The 19,575-nt window shown below is 42.4% G+C and overlaps 1 protein-coding gene across 2 annotated transcripts in view; it reads right to left on the bottom strand.

Annotated features, from left to right (window-relative positions):
- The window catches only part of LOC124621923 (cytochrome P450 4C1-like), a 124,965-nt gene that overhangs the window by 36,562 nt on the left and 68,828 nt on the right, over positions 1 to 19,575 (bottom strand). Inside the window, exons 1-2 of one of the 2 annotated variants that reach the window (XM_047147430.1) lie at positions 15,136 to 15,316; positions 2,119 to 2,225 (exon numbers count right to left, since the gene is read on the bottom strand). In XM_047147430.1, the coding sequence (XP_047003386.1) occupies positions 2,119 to 2,225; positions 15,136 to 15,301 (273 nt within the window). In that variant the 5' untranslated portion in view covers positions 15,302 to 15,316. Of the gene's footprint in view, positions 1 to 2,118; positions 2,226 to 15,135; positions 15,317 to 19,575 lie in introns of those variants that run through there. The other variant, XM_047147429.1, reaches the window with a different exon arrangement.

The following is a 19,575-nucleotide window of genomic DNA, read 5'->3' as shown; positions in this document are numbered from 1 at the left end:
AACTACCCAGCAGAGAGGTCGGTCGCTGGTGGCATTGTGGAACTTACCTGTCTTGATTGTTGTCGCTCGCTGCGGCCATCGGCGTACTCTGATGTCTTTGATTACAATAAAGCAGGAGGTGATGAGGTTCCATGCATTATCCAACTGGTAGCCCACGTCAAGGTTCATCAGATTTTCAGCCTTGCATTTCCTCAGATTTTTTATTAATGGGGTGCCAGAAAGATGTTGCTGTGCCAATATTACCATTTTCTTACTCTCCATTGAATGTCCGGAGCAGATACCATGTTTACCAATAGCAGACTTATTTAGTTACAAAGTACGACAACTGCGTTAACGTTCTGTGCAGCATTCTTCCAGGGTGGCACTGTCCGGCCTGTGTAATCTATACCATATTTGCAAGTTATTTTGTAGAATCCAGCTTTCGTAAAAACAAATTGTCCTTCACTGATCCCAGAAGATCTGCAGTCTTATATCGTGGTCAGGAAACGACGACTGTGGTTACACGTCGGAATGAGTGAGCTTACAGCAATCTGAATACCCCACGGACAGATAACCTTCTTTCTCTACTTCCACATCGCATTGGGTGTTATTATGAATGGAATTGAGGTGATGTAAAAACCATTAATTTGTCTTCTCCATGAGACCACACTATGAACATATCATCCACGTATCATCAGAATGAAAACTGTTTCAATGGCTGCTGATTCCAGAACTCTCTCCTCAAAATTCCTCATAACAGAGGAAAAGAGAGCTACCCATGGCGACTTTTCTCTAAATTTCCCTCTCGCAGACTCTTTGGCCCCAAATGGTAGCTCACTGTTTGGTCCCCTTCCACAAATCAATCAACCTACCGACTAACTGGTAGTATCTCTAAGTTGGGCATAACATAATCTCATTCGATCGTCAATTCAACAGAAAGCTGAGTGAGGGAACCATCTTCTAATGTAGATCATAGACGTCATCATTAACCTAGTCAGACATCATTGTTTGTGAGGTTTTGGTACCTGTGGTAATTCCATATTGATGATACATGAGCTGTACTAAAATTATACATCTCGTTTGAGCAACTCAAACATTTGTAAACATAAACACGTCGTTTGTATGGTTTTTTGCCATGTATTCTACATCAGCTAAATTTAAGCATCATCATATTTGACATATTTGAGAAGAAATGAGACAGGGAAGTAGCTTGTATCCGATGTTATTGAATATGTACAGTGATCAAGTTGTCACGGAAATGAATGAGAAATTAGGACAGGGACTCTGGGTTAGAATGAAGAAATAAAACGGTGAAGTGTGATGAAGGCACGTTATTCTGTGAGAGAAAGCAAAGAACTTGGAAGAGCAGTGAAATTGACTGGATATAACCTTGAAGAAAGGTTATAAGACGATCGTCAACAGAAGTAAAACAAGAGTAACGGAACGTTGTCGAATCAAATCAGGCGATACTGAGGAATTAAATTTGGTGACGAGATACAAAGAGTAGCAGATGAGTTTTGCTATTTGGGTACCAAAATAACCGAAGATGGCCGAAGAATAAAGGATATAAAATACATACCTGCAGTATCACAAAATCATTTCTCAAAAACGACAAATTTTTAACATCTAATACAAATTTAAGTGTTAAGAAGTCATTTCCGAAGGTATTTGGAGTGCAGCCTTGTACGGAAGTTAAACGTGTATGATAAACCGTTCAGGCAACAAGCGAATAGAAGCTTTAGAAATGTGGTGCCGGAGAAGAATGCTGAAGCTTAGACAGGTGAACAGAGCCGCTAATGATGAGGTACGGAACCAAATTGTGTAAAAAGAAAGTTATGGCACAACTTACGAAACAAAAGGGATCGATTCACAGAACACGTCCTAAAACATTAAGGAATCGGCGATCTGGCAACGGTGGGATGTGTAGGAGATACAAATTGTAGAGGCAGGCAAACGGATGAAAAACAGTAAGCATGTTCAAGCGGACTGAAGACGACACAGTGATATATATCGGTTATCATTATTTTGTTTTTCTATGGAAGATAGTGACCAAAAGAGCTCTGTACCTGAGGAATGGGGCTCTTTGTTACGACCACAGTCTGCTTTGTGCACGTCTCTGGAATTCGCATCGCTACATACCTCGAGATGCTCTGGTTTGCTAATGTGGACTTCAGGAATGGGACCAAGCCAAGATCGATGTATAGGCCAGTATTTCCTGGTTATTTTGTCCACGTGAGCGACTGCATCTGTAATAGAACGACGTCTCGTTAGTCTTTGTGCAGTTACAGCATTATCTATTTCACCTTTAATATCGACGCATATGCAATGCCCAAATTATGATATACCTGCTACTTAGGGAGACACGCTGATGTTCAAACTTTAAACAGTCTCACTGAATCACCGAAATAATTTTGCTTTTTCACAAAAGAAATGGAAGATAAACCTCATGAGCAGCATAAGCTTGTGTTGTAGTTTAATTTCTAACTTAAATATGATGTAGGCATATGACGGCCATGTACTTTTAGTCTAACTCATTCTGCAAACGGACTTGTCAAAAGGAGGACATGCTGGATGCACGTTTCATTCACTTACTTATATTTGGGGAATTGGGAGGATGCTTAGACCGGATAAATAACAACGATCAACGGCATTAAGGTGCTCAAGCTATGGAAACCATTGTAAAAGGGGAAATCACGGGAAACCAATACGTAAATTATTTTAAATTGCGGGAAATCGCAGCCAAATTTCCACAATTTGAATGAAATTAGCCACACTGGCTGTAAAATACTTTTGTTCAAAGTCACGACCCGTTTCGCGTCAACTGCAGAAGCATCCTCAGGTGATCTGCACCAAAATTAATATCGAAAAAAAATCAAAGAAATTTCAACTGTGATCTGGAGAATAGAGGGATACTGAAGAATAGTGTCATAGAGCAATACTTGAAAAGTATTTACAGAGAACCTCTGTGACAACATTTTATGTATTGCTACACGACAGTATTTTTCAGTATCCAGTGTTAAAAATGATTTGTAAAAAAAAGGTTCTCTATTAATTTTTGTACAGATTGCCTGAGGATGCATCTTCAATTGGCGCGAAACCGGTCGTGACTTTGAAAAAAGTATTTTACAGCCAGTAGTCATCATTACATTGAAAGCATTTCCCTTCAACGTTTAAACAAGAGAACTGTAAAAACAATGTGCGAAAAGTTGTAAAAAACGATAAAGGAAGTCGAGCTCAGCAGCCATTGTAAAAGAAAAATATTGCACTTGATCAGTCCAGGAAAATCGAATACAGGTACTAAGTAGTGAAGTATTTTTAGTAAAGGAAGTTCACTGTTCTCATGAAGTGTCAAGAAATAAAAGAGAGAGACTATGAATCTGATGCACGGGACTGGTTAAAAGAAGTAGGGGCGTCTGCTGTACCAGATAACTCTTCAACAGGCAAATCGTGAAATAGTCATAAGACAGGTAAATGGTACATGAAGGAGAAGGGGAAGAAAACATGTTCAGAGGTAGCACAAAACCTGTATTACTCAACACAGGAATAGAGCATGTATATCGTTACAAAGCTCACGTTGTGTTTGTAAGCCATGTGTTGCAAAACAAAAAAAGAGTCTCCTTCGTACTCTGAGTATCAGTTACAGTTGTCACTTCACATATGAATTTTGAATCAAATGAATGCTTGCTACGTAATTCGGCTAAAGCTGTCAAGGATAACCCCGTAATCAGTTAAGAGTAACAGGATGCAGGTAACATTATCTTCCAACCCAAAGATAACGCGATAACAACTAAATGTGACATTGTGCAACAAGGTAACAGTTTCAGTGATTTTGATGTATTGCTACAGAAGATCTCTCGTTGCGCAAGGCAGACGTTCAGCTAACTGATTAAACCTACTTTTTTAAGGTCAATAGAAGGCTGCATAATATTTGCAACGAAAGGTCACCCGCTGCTAATATATAAGGCATCAGCAGCACACTAAAATGACTAACTGAAGTGTTTGTTAGCTTCTGCGAAGCCATTGTACAGAAACCCATTGGTTATTAAATATAATACAAACATACGTGCAGGGAAACTGTTCTGTCGAGAATTAGATTTTCACCCTGCACCTGTTTCAAGAACCACACTACAACTGGTCATTTATCATTGTGACCATATTTTATTGGGTTGGGTAGTTTTACATCTATCACACTTCGTACTTGTTATTGTGAAAGCTATACCATTTTCTTGAAATCTTGGTTAGAACTGATTTTATGTTAATTCTGTAATGTCATAATTTGCCATATGAGTTAAGATACCGTATCCTTTGACATTCCTTACAAATGTCACGTCCGTTATCTGTGTTTTGAGTTTGTCAGTTTTGCGAATTTCCCATGTATTAAAACATACAACCATATTACAATTGCCGTAGTTTTTTTCTCGTTCGGCGTTTTAGACTTTAAATTCTGAATTATCAGAGACGTTTATGGATCAAATTACTTTTTCAGAAATTCCTGGTCACTTCACAGCATTTACCAGAACAACAAAGACATCACCGAAACGGTAGTTTGCACACTGGACTCTTGTGATCATAGTACCATAACTATAGAGCCTTTGAAACTTCAGTTTAACAAGCAAGGAGAAGCTTTTACTTCGAATTAAAACGGCAAATCCTACAACAAGGAAAAGGTTTGAACCATCTTCACATGAATGCTAACACGCGTTTTTTATTATTTTAACATAAGCCAAAGGCAGGACCTTAGTAGAAATTTTTACACGCAAGCTTAATGGCTATGTTAAAACTGAGAAGCACGTACTTCTGCGAGAGAGTACGTCACAAGAGTGACGATACTTCCACTAAGGTTAATGAGCGTTCACACATGCTACTCCTGGCCGGCCAGTGTGGCCGTGCGGTTCTAGGCGCATCAGTCTGGAACCGCGTGACCGCTACGGTCGCAGTTTCTAATCCTGCCTCGGGCATGGATGTGTGTGATGTCCTTAGGTTAGTTACGTTTAAGTAGTTCTAAATTCTAGGGGACTGATGACCTCAGAAGTTAAGTCCCATAGTGCTCTGAGCCATTTTGAACCACGCTACTCCTTCAACCAAATTTTTCTTGTAATTTCTATTACGATGGCCTACGCACGCTCTGAAAACTGGGATGAAAAAATGTCTACAGTACAACATAGCTATTAATAATGATGAGGAGTAACATGAAATGTAAGAGAATCGACCGGAGAATCATTTTGGAAGGAAGTGGGATAACAAAGCACTGAGAAATGATAAGATGCCGTGTTTGAAATTCCCTAAAAAAAATGGCTACTACTACAAAGAACACCGCAGCCAGCAGTTCAGCTGAAGGGGAGTGGACATCTCTAAAAAGAGTAATCACAGATGTTGGACAGACAAACATAAATACGAGGAAGGTAACTGCGAAGAAACCCGGGTGACAGAAAAAACACTTCAATTGATGGATGATAAAGAGAAGTACATACATGTTCAGGGATAGACAGGAATAAAATAATATAAATCCTCTAGAAACGAAATAAATAGGAATTACGGGGAAGCTGAGGCGGAATGGCTGCAGAAAAATGTGAAGAAGTCGAAAAAGGAATGGTCGCTGGAACGACTGACTCAGCATATAGAAAAGTTAAATCAAATTTCTGTAAAATCAAAAGCAAGGCTGACGTCATTAAGAGTGCGTTTGGAATTCCCCCGCTAAACGCAGAGAGAGAGAGCAGACGGGTGGAAAGAGTACAATGAAGGAATTTATGAGGAGGAAAACATGTCTGATGTTATAGAAGAAGAAACAAGAGTCGGCATGTAACAGATAGGGGATCCAGTATTAGAATCCATATTTAAAGGAGCTCTGGAAGACTTGAAATCAGTAAGGCAGAAGCGATAAATAACATTCCACTGGAATTTCTAAAATCATTGGCGGAAGTGGCAACCAATTGACTTTTCAGGTTGGTGTGTATAATCTATGAGATTGGAGACATAGCAACAGAAATAGGCAAATACCATCCACACAGTTTCGAAGATAATGAGGGCAGACAAGTGCGAGTATTATCGCGAAATCAGCTGAACCTGTCATGCACTCAATTTATGACAAGAACTGTATACAGAAGAATGGAAACTAAAATTGAAGAACTGCTACATGATGATCAGATTGGCTTTGAGCAAAGTAAAGGCACCAAAGAGTCAGTCCTGACGTTGCGCTTGATAATGGGAGCGTGACTGAAGAAAACTCAAGACACGATCACAGTACACTACTGGCCATTAAAATTGCTACACCACTAAGATGAGGTGCTACAGACGCTAGATTTAGGCGACAGGAAGAAGATGCTGTGATATGCAAATGATTAGCTTTTCAGAGCATTCACACAAGGTTGGCGCCGGTGGCGACACTTACAACGTGCTGACATGAGGAAAGTTTCCAACCGATTTCTCATACACAAAAAGCAAGCAGTTGACCGACGTTGCCTGGTGAAACGTTGTTGTGATGCATCGTGTAAGGAGGACAAATGCATACCATCACGTTTCCGACTTTGATAAAGGTCGGATTGTAGCCTATCGCGATTGCGGTTTATCGTATCGCGACACTGCTGCTCGCGTTGATCGAGATCCAATCAATTTCAGCAGAATATGGAATCAGTGGGTTCAGGAGGGTAATGCGGAACGCCGTGCTGTATCCCAACGGCCTGGTATCACTAGCAGTCGAGGAGACAGGCATCTTATCTGCATGGCTATAACGAATCGTGCAGCCACGTCTCGATCCCTGAGTCAATAGATGGGGACGATTGCAAACAACAACCATCTGCACGAACAGTTCGACGACGTTTGCAGCAGCATGGTTTATCAGCTCGGAGACCGTGGCTGCGGTTACCCTTGACGCTACATCACAGACAGGAGCGCCTGCGATGGTGTACTCAAGGACAAACCTGGGTGCACGAATGGCAAAATATCATTTTTTTCGGATGAATTCAGGTCTTGGTCGCATCCGTGTTTGGCGCATCGCGGTGAACGCACACTGGAAGCGTGTATTCGTCATCGCCATACTGGCGTATCACCGGGCGTGATGGTATGGGGTGCCATTGGTTACGCGTCTCGGTCACCTCTTGTTCGCATTGACGGCACTTTGAACAGTGGACGTTATATTTCAGAAGTGTTACGACCCGTGGCTCTACCCCTCATTCGATCCCTGCGAAACCCTACATTTCAGCAGGATAATCCACGACCACATGTTGCAGGTCCTGTACAGGCCTTTCTGGATACAGAAAATGTTCGACTGCTGCCCTGGCCAGCACATTCTCCAGATCTCTCACCAACTGAAATCGTCTGGTCAATGGTGGCCGAGCAACTGTCTCGGCACAATACGCCAGTCACTACTCTTTGTGAACTGTGGTATCGTGTTGAAGCTGCATGGGCAGCTGTACATGTACACGCCATCCAAGCTCTGTTTGACTCAATGCCCAGGCGTATCAAGGTCGTTATTAAGGCCAGAGGTGGTTGTTGTGGGTACTGATTTCTCAGGATTTATGCACTGAAATTGTGTGAAAATATAATCACGTGTCAGTTCTAGTATAATATATTTGTCCAATGAATACCCGTTTATCATCTGCGATTCTTCTTGGTGTAGGAATTTTAGTGGCCAGTAGTGTAATTGTCTATACAGAAAAAGCGTTCGACAATGTAAAATAGTAGACGGTTTTCGAAATTGTGAGAAAAGTAGGAATGAGATGTAGGAAATGACGGTAATATACAATATGCACAAGAACCAAGATGGAACAATGACACTCGAAGACCAAGAACGGTCGTATTAAGAAGACTTTAGTTGCTGGAAGAGGCAATGAAGGGAATAAAGGAAAGGCTCAAGAGTGGGATTAAAATTCAGGTGGAATGATATCAGCGACAAGATTCGCTGAAGACAATCCTATCCACAGTGAAAGTGAAAAAGAATTACAGGATTTGTTGAATGGAATGAACAATCTAATGAGCACAGAATATGGACTTAGAGTAAACGGACGAAAGGCGAAAATAATGAGAAGTAGTAGAAATTAGAATATCCATAAGCTTTACCTTAAAGTTGGTGGTCACGAAGTATGAGAAGTTAAGGAACATTGATATCTTGGAAGCAAAATATCAGTGACAGACAGAGCAACGAGGGCATAACAAGCAGATAGGCGCTGGCAAAAAGGGCATTCCTGGGTAACAGTAGTCTACTAGTGTCAAATAAAGGTCTTCATTTGAGGATGAAATCTCTGGGAATGTATGTTTGGAGCATAGCATAGTATGGTAGTGAACTGTGGACCGCGGGAAAGCCAGAACAGAAGAGAACTGAAGCGTTTGAGATGTCTTGCAACATAATAATGTTATAAATTAGGAGGACTAATAAGGTAAGTAGTTTAATTTGTCGTGAAATTGAAGTAGATACTTCCTGTAAGTTAGTATGGGCAGAGGTCATTGTTGGCAACCGGAATAAAATAATAATTATATACTTTTACCGACCTCCCAATTCAGATGATACAGTTGCTGAAAGGTTCAAAGAAAACTAAAGTTTGATTTCAAACACGTACCCGACCCATTCGTTCATAGTTGGTGGTGCCTTTAATTTAGCCTCAACATGTCGTCGAAAATACATGTTTAATTGCTGAGGTATGCATAAAATATCATCCGAAATTGTGCTAAACGCATTCTCTGAAAATTATTTCGAGCAGTTAGTTCATGAACCCACGCGAATAGTAAACGGTAGTGAAAACACTCTTCACCTCTTAGCAACAAATAATCCTGATTTAATAACGAACATCAAAACCGATTCAGGGGTTAGTGAACACAGGGCTGTCGCAGCAAGATTGAATATTGTAATCCCCAAATCCTCGAAAAATAAGCGAAAACTATACCTATTCAAAAAAAAGCAGATAAAAATTTACTTGACGCCTTCCTGAGAGAAATCTACACTCAGTCCAAATTATTAATATAAGTATAGACCAGTTGTGGCTTAAATTCAAAGAAATAGTATCAGCAGCAATTGAGAGATATATACCAAATAAATTATCAGACGACGGAGCTAATACTCCTTGGAACACAAAACGGGTTAGAACAGAAACAACGAACCAAACATGCCAAATCTAAACAGACGCAAAATTCCCAATATTGGCGAGCTTTTACAGAAGCTCGAAATGTAGCGCGGACTTGAATGCGAGATGCCTATAACAGTTTCCATAACGAAACTTTGTCTCGAAACCTGGTAGAAAATCCAAAGAGATTCTGTTCGTATGTGTATGCTAGCGGCAAGAAACAATCAATACCTTCTCTGCACGATAACAATGGAGATACTATTGAAGACAGTGCTGCCAAAGCAGAGTTACCACACACAGCCTTTCGAAATGCTTTCACAAAAGAAGACGGAGTAAATATTCCAGAATTCGAATCGACAACAGCTGCCGACATGAGTAACGTAGAAGTAAATATCCTCGAAGTAGTGATGCAATTTAAATCACTTAATAAAAGCAAGTATTCTGGTCCAGACTGTATACCAATTAGGTTCCTTTCGGAGTATGCTGATGCATTAGCTCCATACTTAACAATCATGTACAACCGTTCGCTCGACGAATGATCCGTACCCAATGACTGGAAAGGTAGTAGGAGTAATCCACTAAATTACAGACCCATATCGTTAACGTCGATATGCAGCAGGATTTTAGAACATATTTGGTGTTCGAACATAATGAATTACCTCGAAGAAAACGGTCTATTGACACACAGTCAACATGGGTTTAGAAAACATCGTTCTTGTGAAACACAACTAGCTCTTTATTCACATGAAGTGCTGAGTGCTATTGGCAAGGGATTTCAGATCGATTCCGTATTTCTGGATTTCCAGAATGCTTTTGACACTGTACCACACAAGCGGATCGTAGTGAAATTGCGTGCTTATGGAATATCGTCTCAGTTATGTGACTGGATCTGTGATTTCCGCTGGCCAGGGTGGCCGAGTGGTTCTAGGCGCTACAGTCTGGAACCGCGCGTCCGCTACGGTCGCAGGCTCGAATCCTGCCTCGGGCGTGGATGTGTGTGATGTCCTTAGGTTAGTTAGGTTTAAGTAGTTCTAAGTTCTAGGGGACTGATGACCTCAGAAGTTAAGTCCCATAGTGATCAGAGCCATTTGAACCATTTTTTTGTGATTTCCTGTCAGAGAAGTCACAGTTAGCAGTCATTGACGGAACGTCATCGAGTAAAATAGGAGGATATCTGGCGTTCCCAAGGTAGTGTTATAGGCCCTTTGCTGTTCCTTATCTATATATACGTTTTGGGAGACAATCTGAGCAGCCGTCTTCGGTTGTTTGCAGATGACACTGTCGTTTATCGACTAATAAAGTCATCAGAAGATCAAAACAAACTGCAAAACGATTTAGAAGAAACATCGGAATGGTGCGAAAAGTGGCAGTTGACCCTAAATAACGAAAAGTGTGAGGTCATCCACGAAAGTGCTAAAATGAACTCGTTAAACTTCGGTTACACGATAAATCAGTCTAATCTAAAAGCCGTAAATCTAACTAAATACCTAGGTATTACAATTACGAATAACATAAATTGGAAGGAACACATAGAAAATGTTGTGGGGAAGGCTAACCAAAGACTGCGTTTTATTGGCAGGACACTTAGAAAATGTAACAGACCTACTAAGGAGACTGGCTACATTACGCTTGTCCATCATCTTTTGGAATACTGCTGCGCGGTCTGGGATCCTTACCAGATAGGAATGACGGAGTATATCGAAGAAGTTCAAAGAAAGACAGCACGTTTTGTATTATCGCGAAATATGGGAGAGGGTGTCACAGAAATGATACGGGATTTGGGATGGACGTCATTAAAAGAAAGGCGTTTTTCGTTGCGACGGAAACTTATCACGAAATTCCAATCACCAACTTTCTCCTCCGAATGCGACAATATTTTGTTGACACCGACTTACATAGGGAGGAATGATCACCAAGGGAAATCAGAGCTCGTGCGGAAAGATATAGGTGTTCATTTTTTCCGTGCGCTATACGAGATTGCAATAATAGAGAATTGTGAAGGTGGTTCGATGAACCCTCTGCGAGGCACTTAAATGTAATTTGCAGAGTATTAATGTAGATGTAGATGTAGAAGAGTTTCTCCACATAACCGGAGTTGCAAGGAACATTAAGAACGAAATGACAAGAAGAGACAGGATGATAGAACATTTGTTAAGGCATCAGGGAATAACTTCCATTGTAGTACAGCGTGCTTTAGAGGGTAAAAACTGTGGAGGAAGACAGAGATTGGGATACATCCAGCAAATAATTAAGGATGTAGATTGCGAAGGCTACTCTGAGATGAAGAGGTTGACGCAGGAGAGAAATTGGTGGGGGATTGCTACACACCAGTCAAAAGAGTGAGGACTCAAAAAAAAATCTGTTTTATGAGTTACTTTACTGAAAAGATATTACAAGTTATACAATGATTTAAAACTGAACGTGAGTCAATAAAACGAAAATTCTATTTCCAGATATTCGTTTGGAATAATCACCTAAAAAAGTCTGATAAATGTTTGCGATAAACATTAATCACTTAGCGAATTCCGTTAAAATTCCAATGCACTAATATATGTTCTGTTTAATTGAGATTTATTTCTCATTAACACGTTCAGTTTTTGTGAATGATATTGTGTGATGTTCATAGTCGTCGTTAGCATCTACTTAACGTCTTGTATGTCCTACTTTTGTATCTGAAACAACATAAAAGTTGCATTTACTTTACTTTATTATTCAGCAAACTGCACGGACCTGCCGGACAAACATGACACAGCTCATTTCGCCGCACGTGCTGTCAGTGGAAACCGCTGTCTCTGATAACGTCATTTCAAACGTTATCTCCCAAAAAGAAAATTTTTTTCAGGTCTATAACTCATTACACGACAGTTCAGTTATTCATCTGCGAATAGTAGGCGATTTGGAGCAGCAGTTCTAATCCGTGTCAACAAATAAAGGATTACAGCACATCTTCCATCTTACACTCTTCTGTCTCGTAGGCACAGAAATTTGTGGTAAGGACTATGGGACCAAACTTCTGGGGTCATCGGTCCATAAGCTTACGCACCAGTTAATCTAAATTCAACTAAATTACGCTAAGGACAACACACACACACCTATGCCCGAGGGATGGCTCGAAAGTCCGACGGGCGGAGGCGCGTGAACCGTGACAAGACGCCATAGACCGCGCGGCTAGGCGCAGAAAGGCATCATAACAGTGTACCTTGCAGTGAAGATTAGGTTAAGTCCTTTGTTTAGCTAAAGACACGGAAGCTCTCGAACAGGCCGACATTTCGAACTCGCCCCCGTACCCGGCATCGGCAACGCACATGCCTGTGTGATGGCATTCGACGTTGAGGTAGTTGGTTCGATTTCTGTTGAGGAACCAAATTCTCACCCACCGGTATTTGCCAGAAAGAGGAGGAGAGGTGGAGGCATTAAGTGCCTGACCAACGTACTTCCCACTAGCACTCTGGATTAAATTGCAAACTCTTCTGCAGTGTCGTGTGGAGTGTGGGCGCATGCCGCTGCTGGCGATGATTTTGTCCCTTGGATGGAAGCATTAAGTTTGGCTGTTCTCTTAGTACTATTTGAGGGAAAAAGGAAGTATGCGCGATTCAGGTCTCTTCCTCTCCCTGTCTTTCATCATAATTCAACCTTTAAGACAACTGTCAGAAACCGCGTGGAAATGGACCACTGCCCATGGCGGAACATGTTTTCCAATTAATCGGTTGAAGCTACACCCCCAGTTTCCCAGTGAGGAATGGCTTTTTTTTTTAGGGATTGAGATCGAGACTTCGACCTGGGCACTCCATACGTAGTGGAAAAGACGCCAAAAGAGTACTACAGGGTGTCACGAAAAGGTACGGCCAAACTTTCAGGAAACATTCCTCACACACAAAGAAAGAAAATATGTTATGTGGACATGTGTCCGGAAACGCTTACTTTCCATGTTAGAGCTCATTTTATTACTTCTCTTCAAATCACATTAATCATGGAATGGAAACACACAGCAACAGAACGTACCAGCGTCACTTCAAACACTTTGTTACAGGAAATGTTCAAAATGTCCTCCGTTAGCGAGGATACATGCATCCACCCTCCGTCGCATGGAATCCCTGATGCGCTGATGCAGCCCTGGAGAATGGCGTATTGTATCACAGTCGTCCACAATGTGAGCACGAAGAGTCTCTACATTTGGTACCGGGGTTGCGTAGACAAGAGCTTTCAAATGCCCCCATAAATGAAAGGAGCGTTGAGGTCAGGAGAGCGTGGAGGCCACGGAATTGGGCCGCCTCTACCAATCCATCGGTCACCGAATCTGTTGTTGACAGGCGTACGAACATTTCGACTCAAATGTGCAGGAGTTCCATCGTGCATGAACAACATGTTGTGTCGTACTTGTAAAGGCGCATGTTGTAGCAGCACAGGTAGAGTATCCCGTATGAAATCATGATAACGTGCTCCATTGAGCGTAGGTGGAAGAACATGGGGCCCAATCAAGACATCACCAACAATGCCTGCCCAAACGTTCACAGAAAATCTGAGTTGATGACGTGATTGCACAATTGCGTGCAGATTTTCGTCAGCCCACACATGTTGATTGTGAAAATATACAATTTGATCACGTTGCAATGAAGCCTCATCCGTAAAGAGAACATTTGCACTGAAATGAGGATTGACACACTGTTTGATGAACCATTCGCAGAAGTGTACCCGTGGAGGCCAATCAGCTGCTGAAAGTGCCTGCACACGCTGTACATGGTACGGAAACAACTGGTTCTCCCGTAGCACTCTTCATACAGAGACGTGGTCAACGTTACCTTGTACAGCAGCAACTTCTCTGACTCTGACATTAGGGTTATCGTCAACTGCACGAAGAATTGCCTCGTCCATTGCAGGTGTCCTCGTCGTTCTAGGTCTTCCCCAGTCGCGAGTCATAGGCTGGAATGTTCCGTGCTCCCTAAGACGCCGATCAATTGCTTCGAACGTCTTCCTGTCGGGACACCTTCGTTCTGGAAATCTGTCTCGATACAAACGTACCGCGCCACGGCTATTGCCCCGTGCTAATCCATACATCAAATGGGCATCTGCCAACTCCGCATTTGTAAACATTGCACTGACTGCAAAACCACGTTCGTGATGAACACTAACCTGTTGATGATACGTACTGATGTGCTCGATGCTAGTACTGTAGAGCAATGAGTCGCATCTCAACACAAGCACTGAAGTCAACATTACCTTCCTTCAATTGGGCCAGCTGGCGGTGAATCGAGGAAGTACAGTACATACTGAAGAAACTAAAATGAGCTTTAACAAGGAAATTAAGCGTTTCCGGACACATGTCCACACAACATCTTTTCTTTATTTGTGTGTGAGGAATGTTTCCTGAAAGTTTGGCCGTACCTTTTCGTAACACCCTGTATAGCTTAAGCACCAGTAATATTTCTTATCTGTTGCCTGAGTAATAGTGTAATATTATTCAGCAATTTCAAATAAATAAGTTAGTGTAGGGGGCAGTCCAGTGTTAACGTGAGAGATGGAAAAAGTGAAGTAAACTGCTTATTATTTTAAAAGTTCTTGTCATAACTGTAGATACATTCATCCCTCTGTGAGACAATATGCTTAGTGGCTTCATGGAAAAATTTTTGCCGTTGCTTGCGGAACCATGATTGTACCCATACGCGGAAACCTTCGTTCGAAGAAAATCGACGGATACGAATGCCTTTCTTCAAGGCTCCAAAATTACCCAGCGCATGGCGAGAGATGGATAGTGTATAGAAGACGTGTAAGTGGTTCCAGCAAAACGTCTGCAGTGCACTCAGAACAACCGTGGCAGCATGCGATTTCCATTATTTGGAGCCCTAAAGAAAAACATTCGTGGCCGTGCATTTGCTTCTGACGAGGTGGTGCACGCCAGGATACGATCATACTTGCGTAGTCAACCGCAAACGTTTTTCCACGAGGGCATTAGCCATCTTCATCACAGTGGCATAAATCTACTAACAGTTATGGCGATTACTTTTGAAACAATAGTTTACTTACTTCTTTTCCATCCAGCTCGTTTTCATTCAACTGTCCCGTGTACGTTCGCACAGGCGCTTCAGCCACGCGCTACTTCTCTTACCTTCGCGAGCCATGAAGAGCAAGCTGTAGGTGTTGCCTAGCAACGGTATGGCCACCTCGCCAGGGAGCTTGTCTATATCCCTCCAGAAGCGCCACTTCCTGGACACGATCGCGGCTGTGACGGCCACCGCCACGGCCGCCAGTAAGAGCGCCGTCACTTCCAGCATCCTGGAGGCTCCAGTTCCAGCACGTCCACACAGGTAGCGGCAGAGTCTCAGACTGCTCTCTGTCCCACGAGGGGTTACGTCTGCCCGGGCTGTTATCAGCCGATTACCCTAACTGCCCGACGCCTTAGCGCTTTCTACACGTGGCGCCGCTCCCGGCTAACAACATGTTGTCCTTGGAGGCCTTACCCGTCTGACTCTCACTGCCTTCCCTTCGTGCCAGGAGTCGGGTGGCGATCATTACACACATGGTATCTCGCGTGTCGAAAGGCCCGACAGTATTCATGTGTTGGAACTTTAAACACGTTTCAATATCAAAATGAATATGTTCCTTTATTAAATGAATATGTTGCTTTTATGACGAGGATAGTGTCAATGATCCCCATGAATACTGTTAACGTTGTAAAGTTGCTATCAAGCCGACGAAGGAGACCAAGGGCAGCAGCATCCCTCGCAAATATCAGTTGTGGGACTGACATCGAGAAATGACTTGGCCATTGCAAAGAAAGTGGAATAAAAAATTGTAAGCACTATCTTTCCATATAATTCATTAATGGATGGAACAGGATGTAAACATTCGTACGTTAATGCGGGTTTATATTAATTGCTTCAGTTGCATATAGTGAAAGGGATCGATGATATCCTGCTTCTTGTACCAGAAAAGGTCAGCCAAGGAGAGGGAAAAGGATGTCTGAATAATAAACCGAACAATCAGAGCTCACCCCGACTAACACACGTTGCAAGTTTAAAATTTCACTTGAACTGTAACGATTTACTCTTATCAAAACTTCTGGGTGATGTTTTGCCGTATGTAAGTTGTAGTGTCAGTAATGTTTTATAAAGTGTCTTCAGTTTGCGTAATCATTTATTTGAGCTATGCCACTAGCTGCAGATATTACTTCTACTTCGTTTTATGTAGATAATATGAGGTAGCATCTGTGTTTTGGGAAGACCATTGATTAATAATCTCAGCAAAAACAGAGCTTTTAATTGATTAGTTTTCCGTTTGCAGCAGTAGAATCTCACGTAACCAATTTGGAATTTAGTCCCGAATCAGAGGAGTAGCGAATTACGGGACATTTGTTCCCCAGAAATGTCTGCAGATTGCTGGATCCTGTCTCACTCTTCGTCGCAGTGATGACGCATTTGTTCTCGTATCATTTGTCTTATTTCATTCAGTATAACAAGCAAAATCAGTAGACAATGAGGTGCCAGAAGTTACGGGATAGCGATATACACATCTGCAGATGGCGGTAGTATCGCGTACACAAGGTATAAAAAGGCGCTGCATTGGCGGAGCTGTCATTTGTACTCAGATGATTAATTTGAAAAGATTTCCGGCCTGTTATTAGGCGCACGAGGGGAATTAACAGACTCTGAACGCAGCTAGACGCGTGGGACATTCCATTTCGCAAATCGTTACCTAATCTAATATTCCGCGATGAACAGTGTCAAAATTGTGCCAAGAATATCAAATTTCAAGGATTACGTCTCACGCAGGACAACGGAGTGACCAATGGCTTTCACTTAACTACCGAGAGCAAACGGGTTTGAGTAGATGTGTCAGTGCTAACATACAAGTAACAATGCGTTAATAGCCACAGAAATCGATGTGGGATGAATGGCGAATGAATCCGCAAGAGCAGTGCTGCGAAATTTGCCGTTTGCTGTGTTGGCAGAAGAGCCAACACCGTGTTGCTAGAGAAGGCCGAAATGCACGCGTTTAATTACACGTAGATTGGCGTGAGGTCTGGAACAAGGTAAAGTAATTATCCTATAAAGAAAAGAACGTAGTTCTTGGAATACTTAACTTTAATCCATAATTTGAGAACATCGCTCTTGTTAGTACATGCTTCACACGATAAATATGAAATGCTATGGCGCCTTGCTAGGTCGTAGCAAATGACGTAGCTGAAGGCTATTCTAACTATCGTCTCGGCAAATGAGAGCGTAATGTGTCAGTGTAGCTTCGCTAGCAAAGTCGGTTGTACAACTGGGGCGAGTGCCAGGACGTCTCTCTAGACCTGCCGCGTGGTGGCGCTCGGTCTGCAATCACTGACAGTGGCGACACGCGGGTCCGACGTATACTAGCGGACCGCGGCCGATTTAAAGGCTACCACCTAGCAAGTGTGGTGTCTGGCGGTGACACCACACCGTTAAGGGGCTGTGGCATCAGACAACCGACGCGAATGCCTTTGTTAACAGCGCGACATAGTCAGCAGTGCCTCTACTGGTATTGTGACCATATCGGTTGGACCCTAGACGACTGGAAAAGAGTGGTCTGGTGAGGCAAGTTCTGATTTCATTTGGTAAGAGCTGATGATACGGTTCGAATGTAACGCAGATCCCACGAAGTCATGGACCGAAGTTGTCAACAAGGTGCAAGCTGATGGGGGCTTCATAATGGTGTGGGCTGTGTTTATACGGAATGAATTGGGGCCTCTGGTACAACTGAACCGATCACTGACTGAAAATGGCTATGTTCGGCTACTTGGAGACCATATGCAGCCATTAAATGATGGAATTTTTATAGATGACCATGCACCACGTCACGGGCCAGTTGTTTGCGACAGATTTGAGGAACATTCCGTTCAGTTCGAGCGAATGGTTTGTCCACCCAGATCGTCCGACATGAATTCCATCGAAAATTTATGGGGCACACATCGTGCGCATTGTGCACGAAATTCTTCAGCGGCAACACTTTTGCAATTACAGACGTCTACAGACGCAGCGTAACTCATTATATCTGCACCGGGCTTCCAAAGACTTGGTGAGTCTATGCCACGTAGAACAGCTGCACTAAGCCAGTTAGAAGTAGGCACGACATGATATTTGGAAGTATCCCATGACTTTCGTCAGCTCAGTGTGTGTGAGTGTGATACAGAACGTAATAATCCGTTTTGTTCGCGCTGTTCACCTTCCATTTCGTGATACTGGTTTTTCAGCTGTAGTGAAGAACTAGGAATGAATAACCTATTGCTCTTTCCAAAGATGAGTGATTATGTTACTGAGCACGTCTAATACTGTGCTAAGGCCGCCTGTGTTGCGATGCATTCATAATCATCGTAATTTACCTTCTCCCTATGGAATTAAGAAGGCGTGCCGAAAAGTAATGTCTCTGATTGTTTTATCTGATCACTCTTAAAACTTTTCAAATATAATACGCGTTATTAACACCGTAAATTTTTATTCATCACTTATACATATTTATTTCTCAAACGAGTCACTCGGGCGAAAAACACATTTCTCCAAACGAAAGACCAATTTGTTGATAGGGTCGCTGTAGAATGTTTGACTCTTTTGGCGGAACCACAGACTCACCTCCTCTTGCACCGTTTCATCTCTATGAATGTGAAATTGTCGATGGTGTTCTTTAAGTTTTGGAAACAGATAAAAATCGGATGGGTTTAAGTTGGGAAGAAATGGAGGATGATCGATAGCAGTGAAGACCAAGTGTCGAATTGTTGCAGATGTCGCAGGTCCGTGTGTGGTCTGGCGTTGTCATGCTGAAGGAGATGGTGCCCAATGTGTGTCAAAGTAGAAACTCGATTACAGCGCGCTGTTTTCACGCACCGACATAGTTACGACACACACCGCCAGGTTACACGTTACAAAAAAAATGGCTCTGAGCACTATGGGACTCAGCCGCTGAGGTCATTAGTCCCCTAGAACTTAGAACTAGTTAAACCTAACTAACCTAAGGACATCACAAACATCCATGCCCGAGGCAGGATTCGAACCTGCGACCGTAGCGGTCTTGCGGTTCCAGACTGCAGCGCCTTTAACCGCACGGCCACTTCGGCCGGCTTACACGTTACAGTTCGGAGCCATCTATTGGTAGAGGGCTGCAGATATGTAGATATGAAGCATAAAGATGTCGAATGTTAATAAGCTTCGTTTTATTTAAGAAACATTAAGAGTACTCACGTAAAAAGTTTTGGAGGCATTGCTTTTCAGCATGTCCTTGTAAATTCCATTGGCCAAACAAATTCTAAGTTCTTAAGTTTCAGGAGGCAAAACTCCTGTTTCGCTTTCTTTTCAGATGATGGTGATAATAATTTCATTATAGGTTCCACACAAGTCTTCAGCACCAATTCAAACAGCGTCGTACTGCGTGAGTGTGGAAGCACTGGAGTCACGTTCGGGAGTACGACAGTTCAGCTCCGTGCACAACCATTAAGAATAAAGTGCTGGACTCTCTAAATTGTTGTGGCGCTAGAGACTGTCGTTATTCATTAATTAAAGGCACTACGAAGGATTCAGTTTCATCTACGACT

This window comes from Schistocerca americana, chromosome 7 (genome assembly GCF_021461395.2).
Source record: "Schistocerca americana isolate TAMUIC-IGC-003095 chromosome 7, iqSchAmer2.1, whole genome shotgun sequence".
NCBI classification, from domain to species: domain Eukaryota; kingdom Metazoa; phylum Arthropoda; class Insecta; order Orthoptera; family Acrididae; genus Schistocerca; species Schistocerca americana.
The sequence above is the reverse complement of the archived record's forward strand: the minus strand, read 5'-3'. Positions and strand labels throughout refer to the sequence as shown.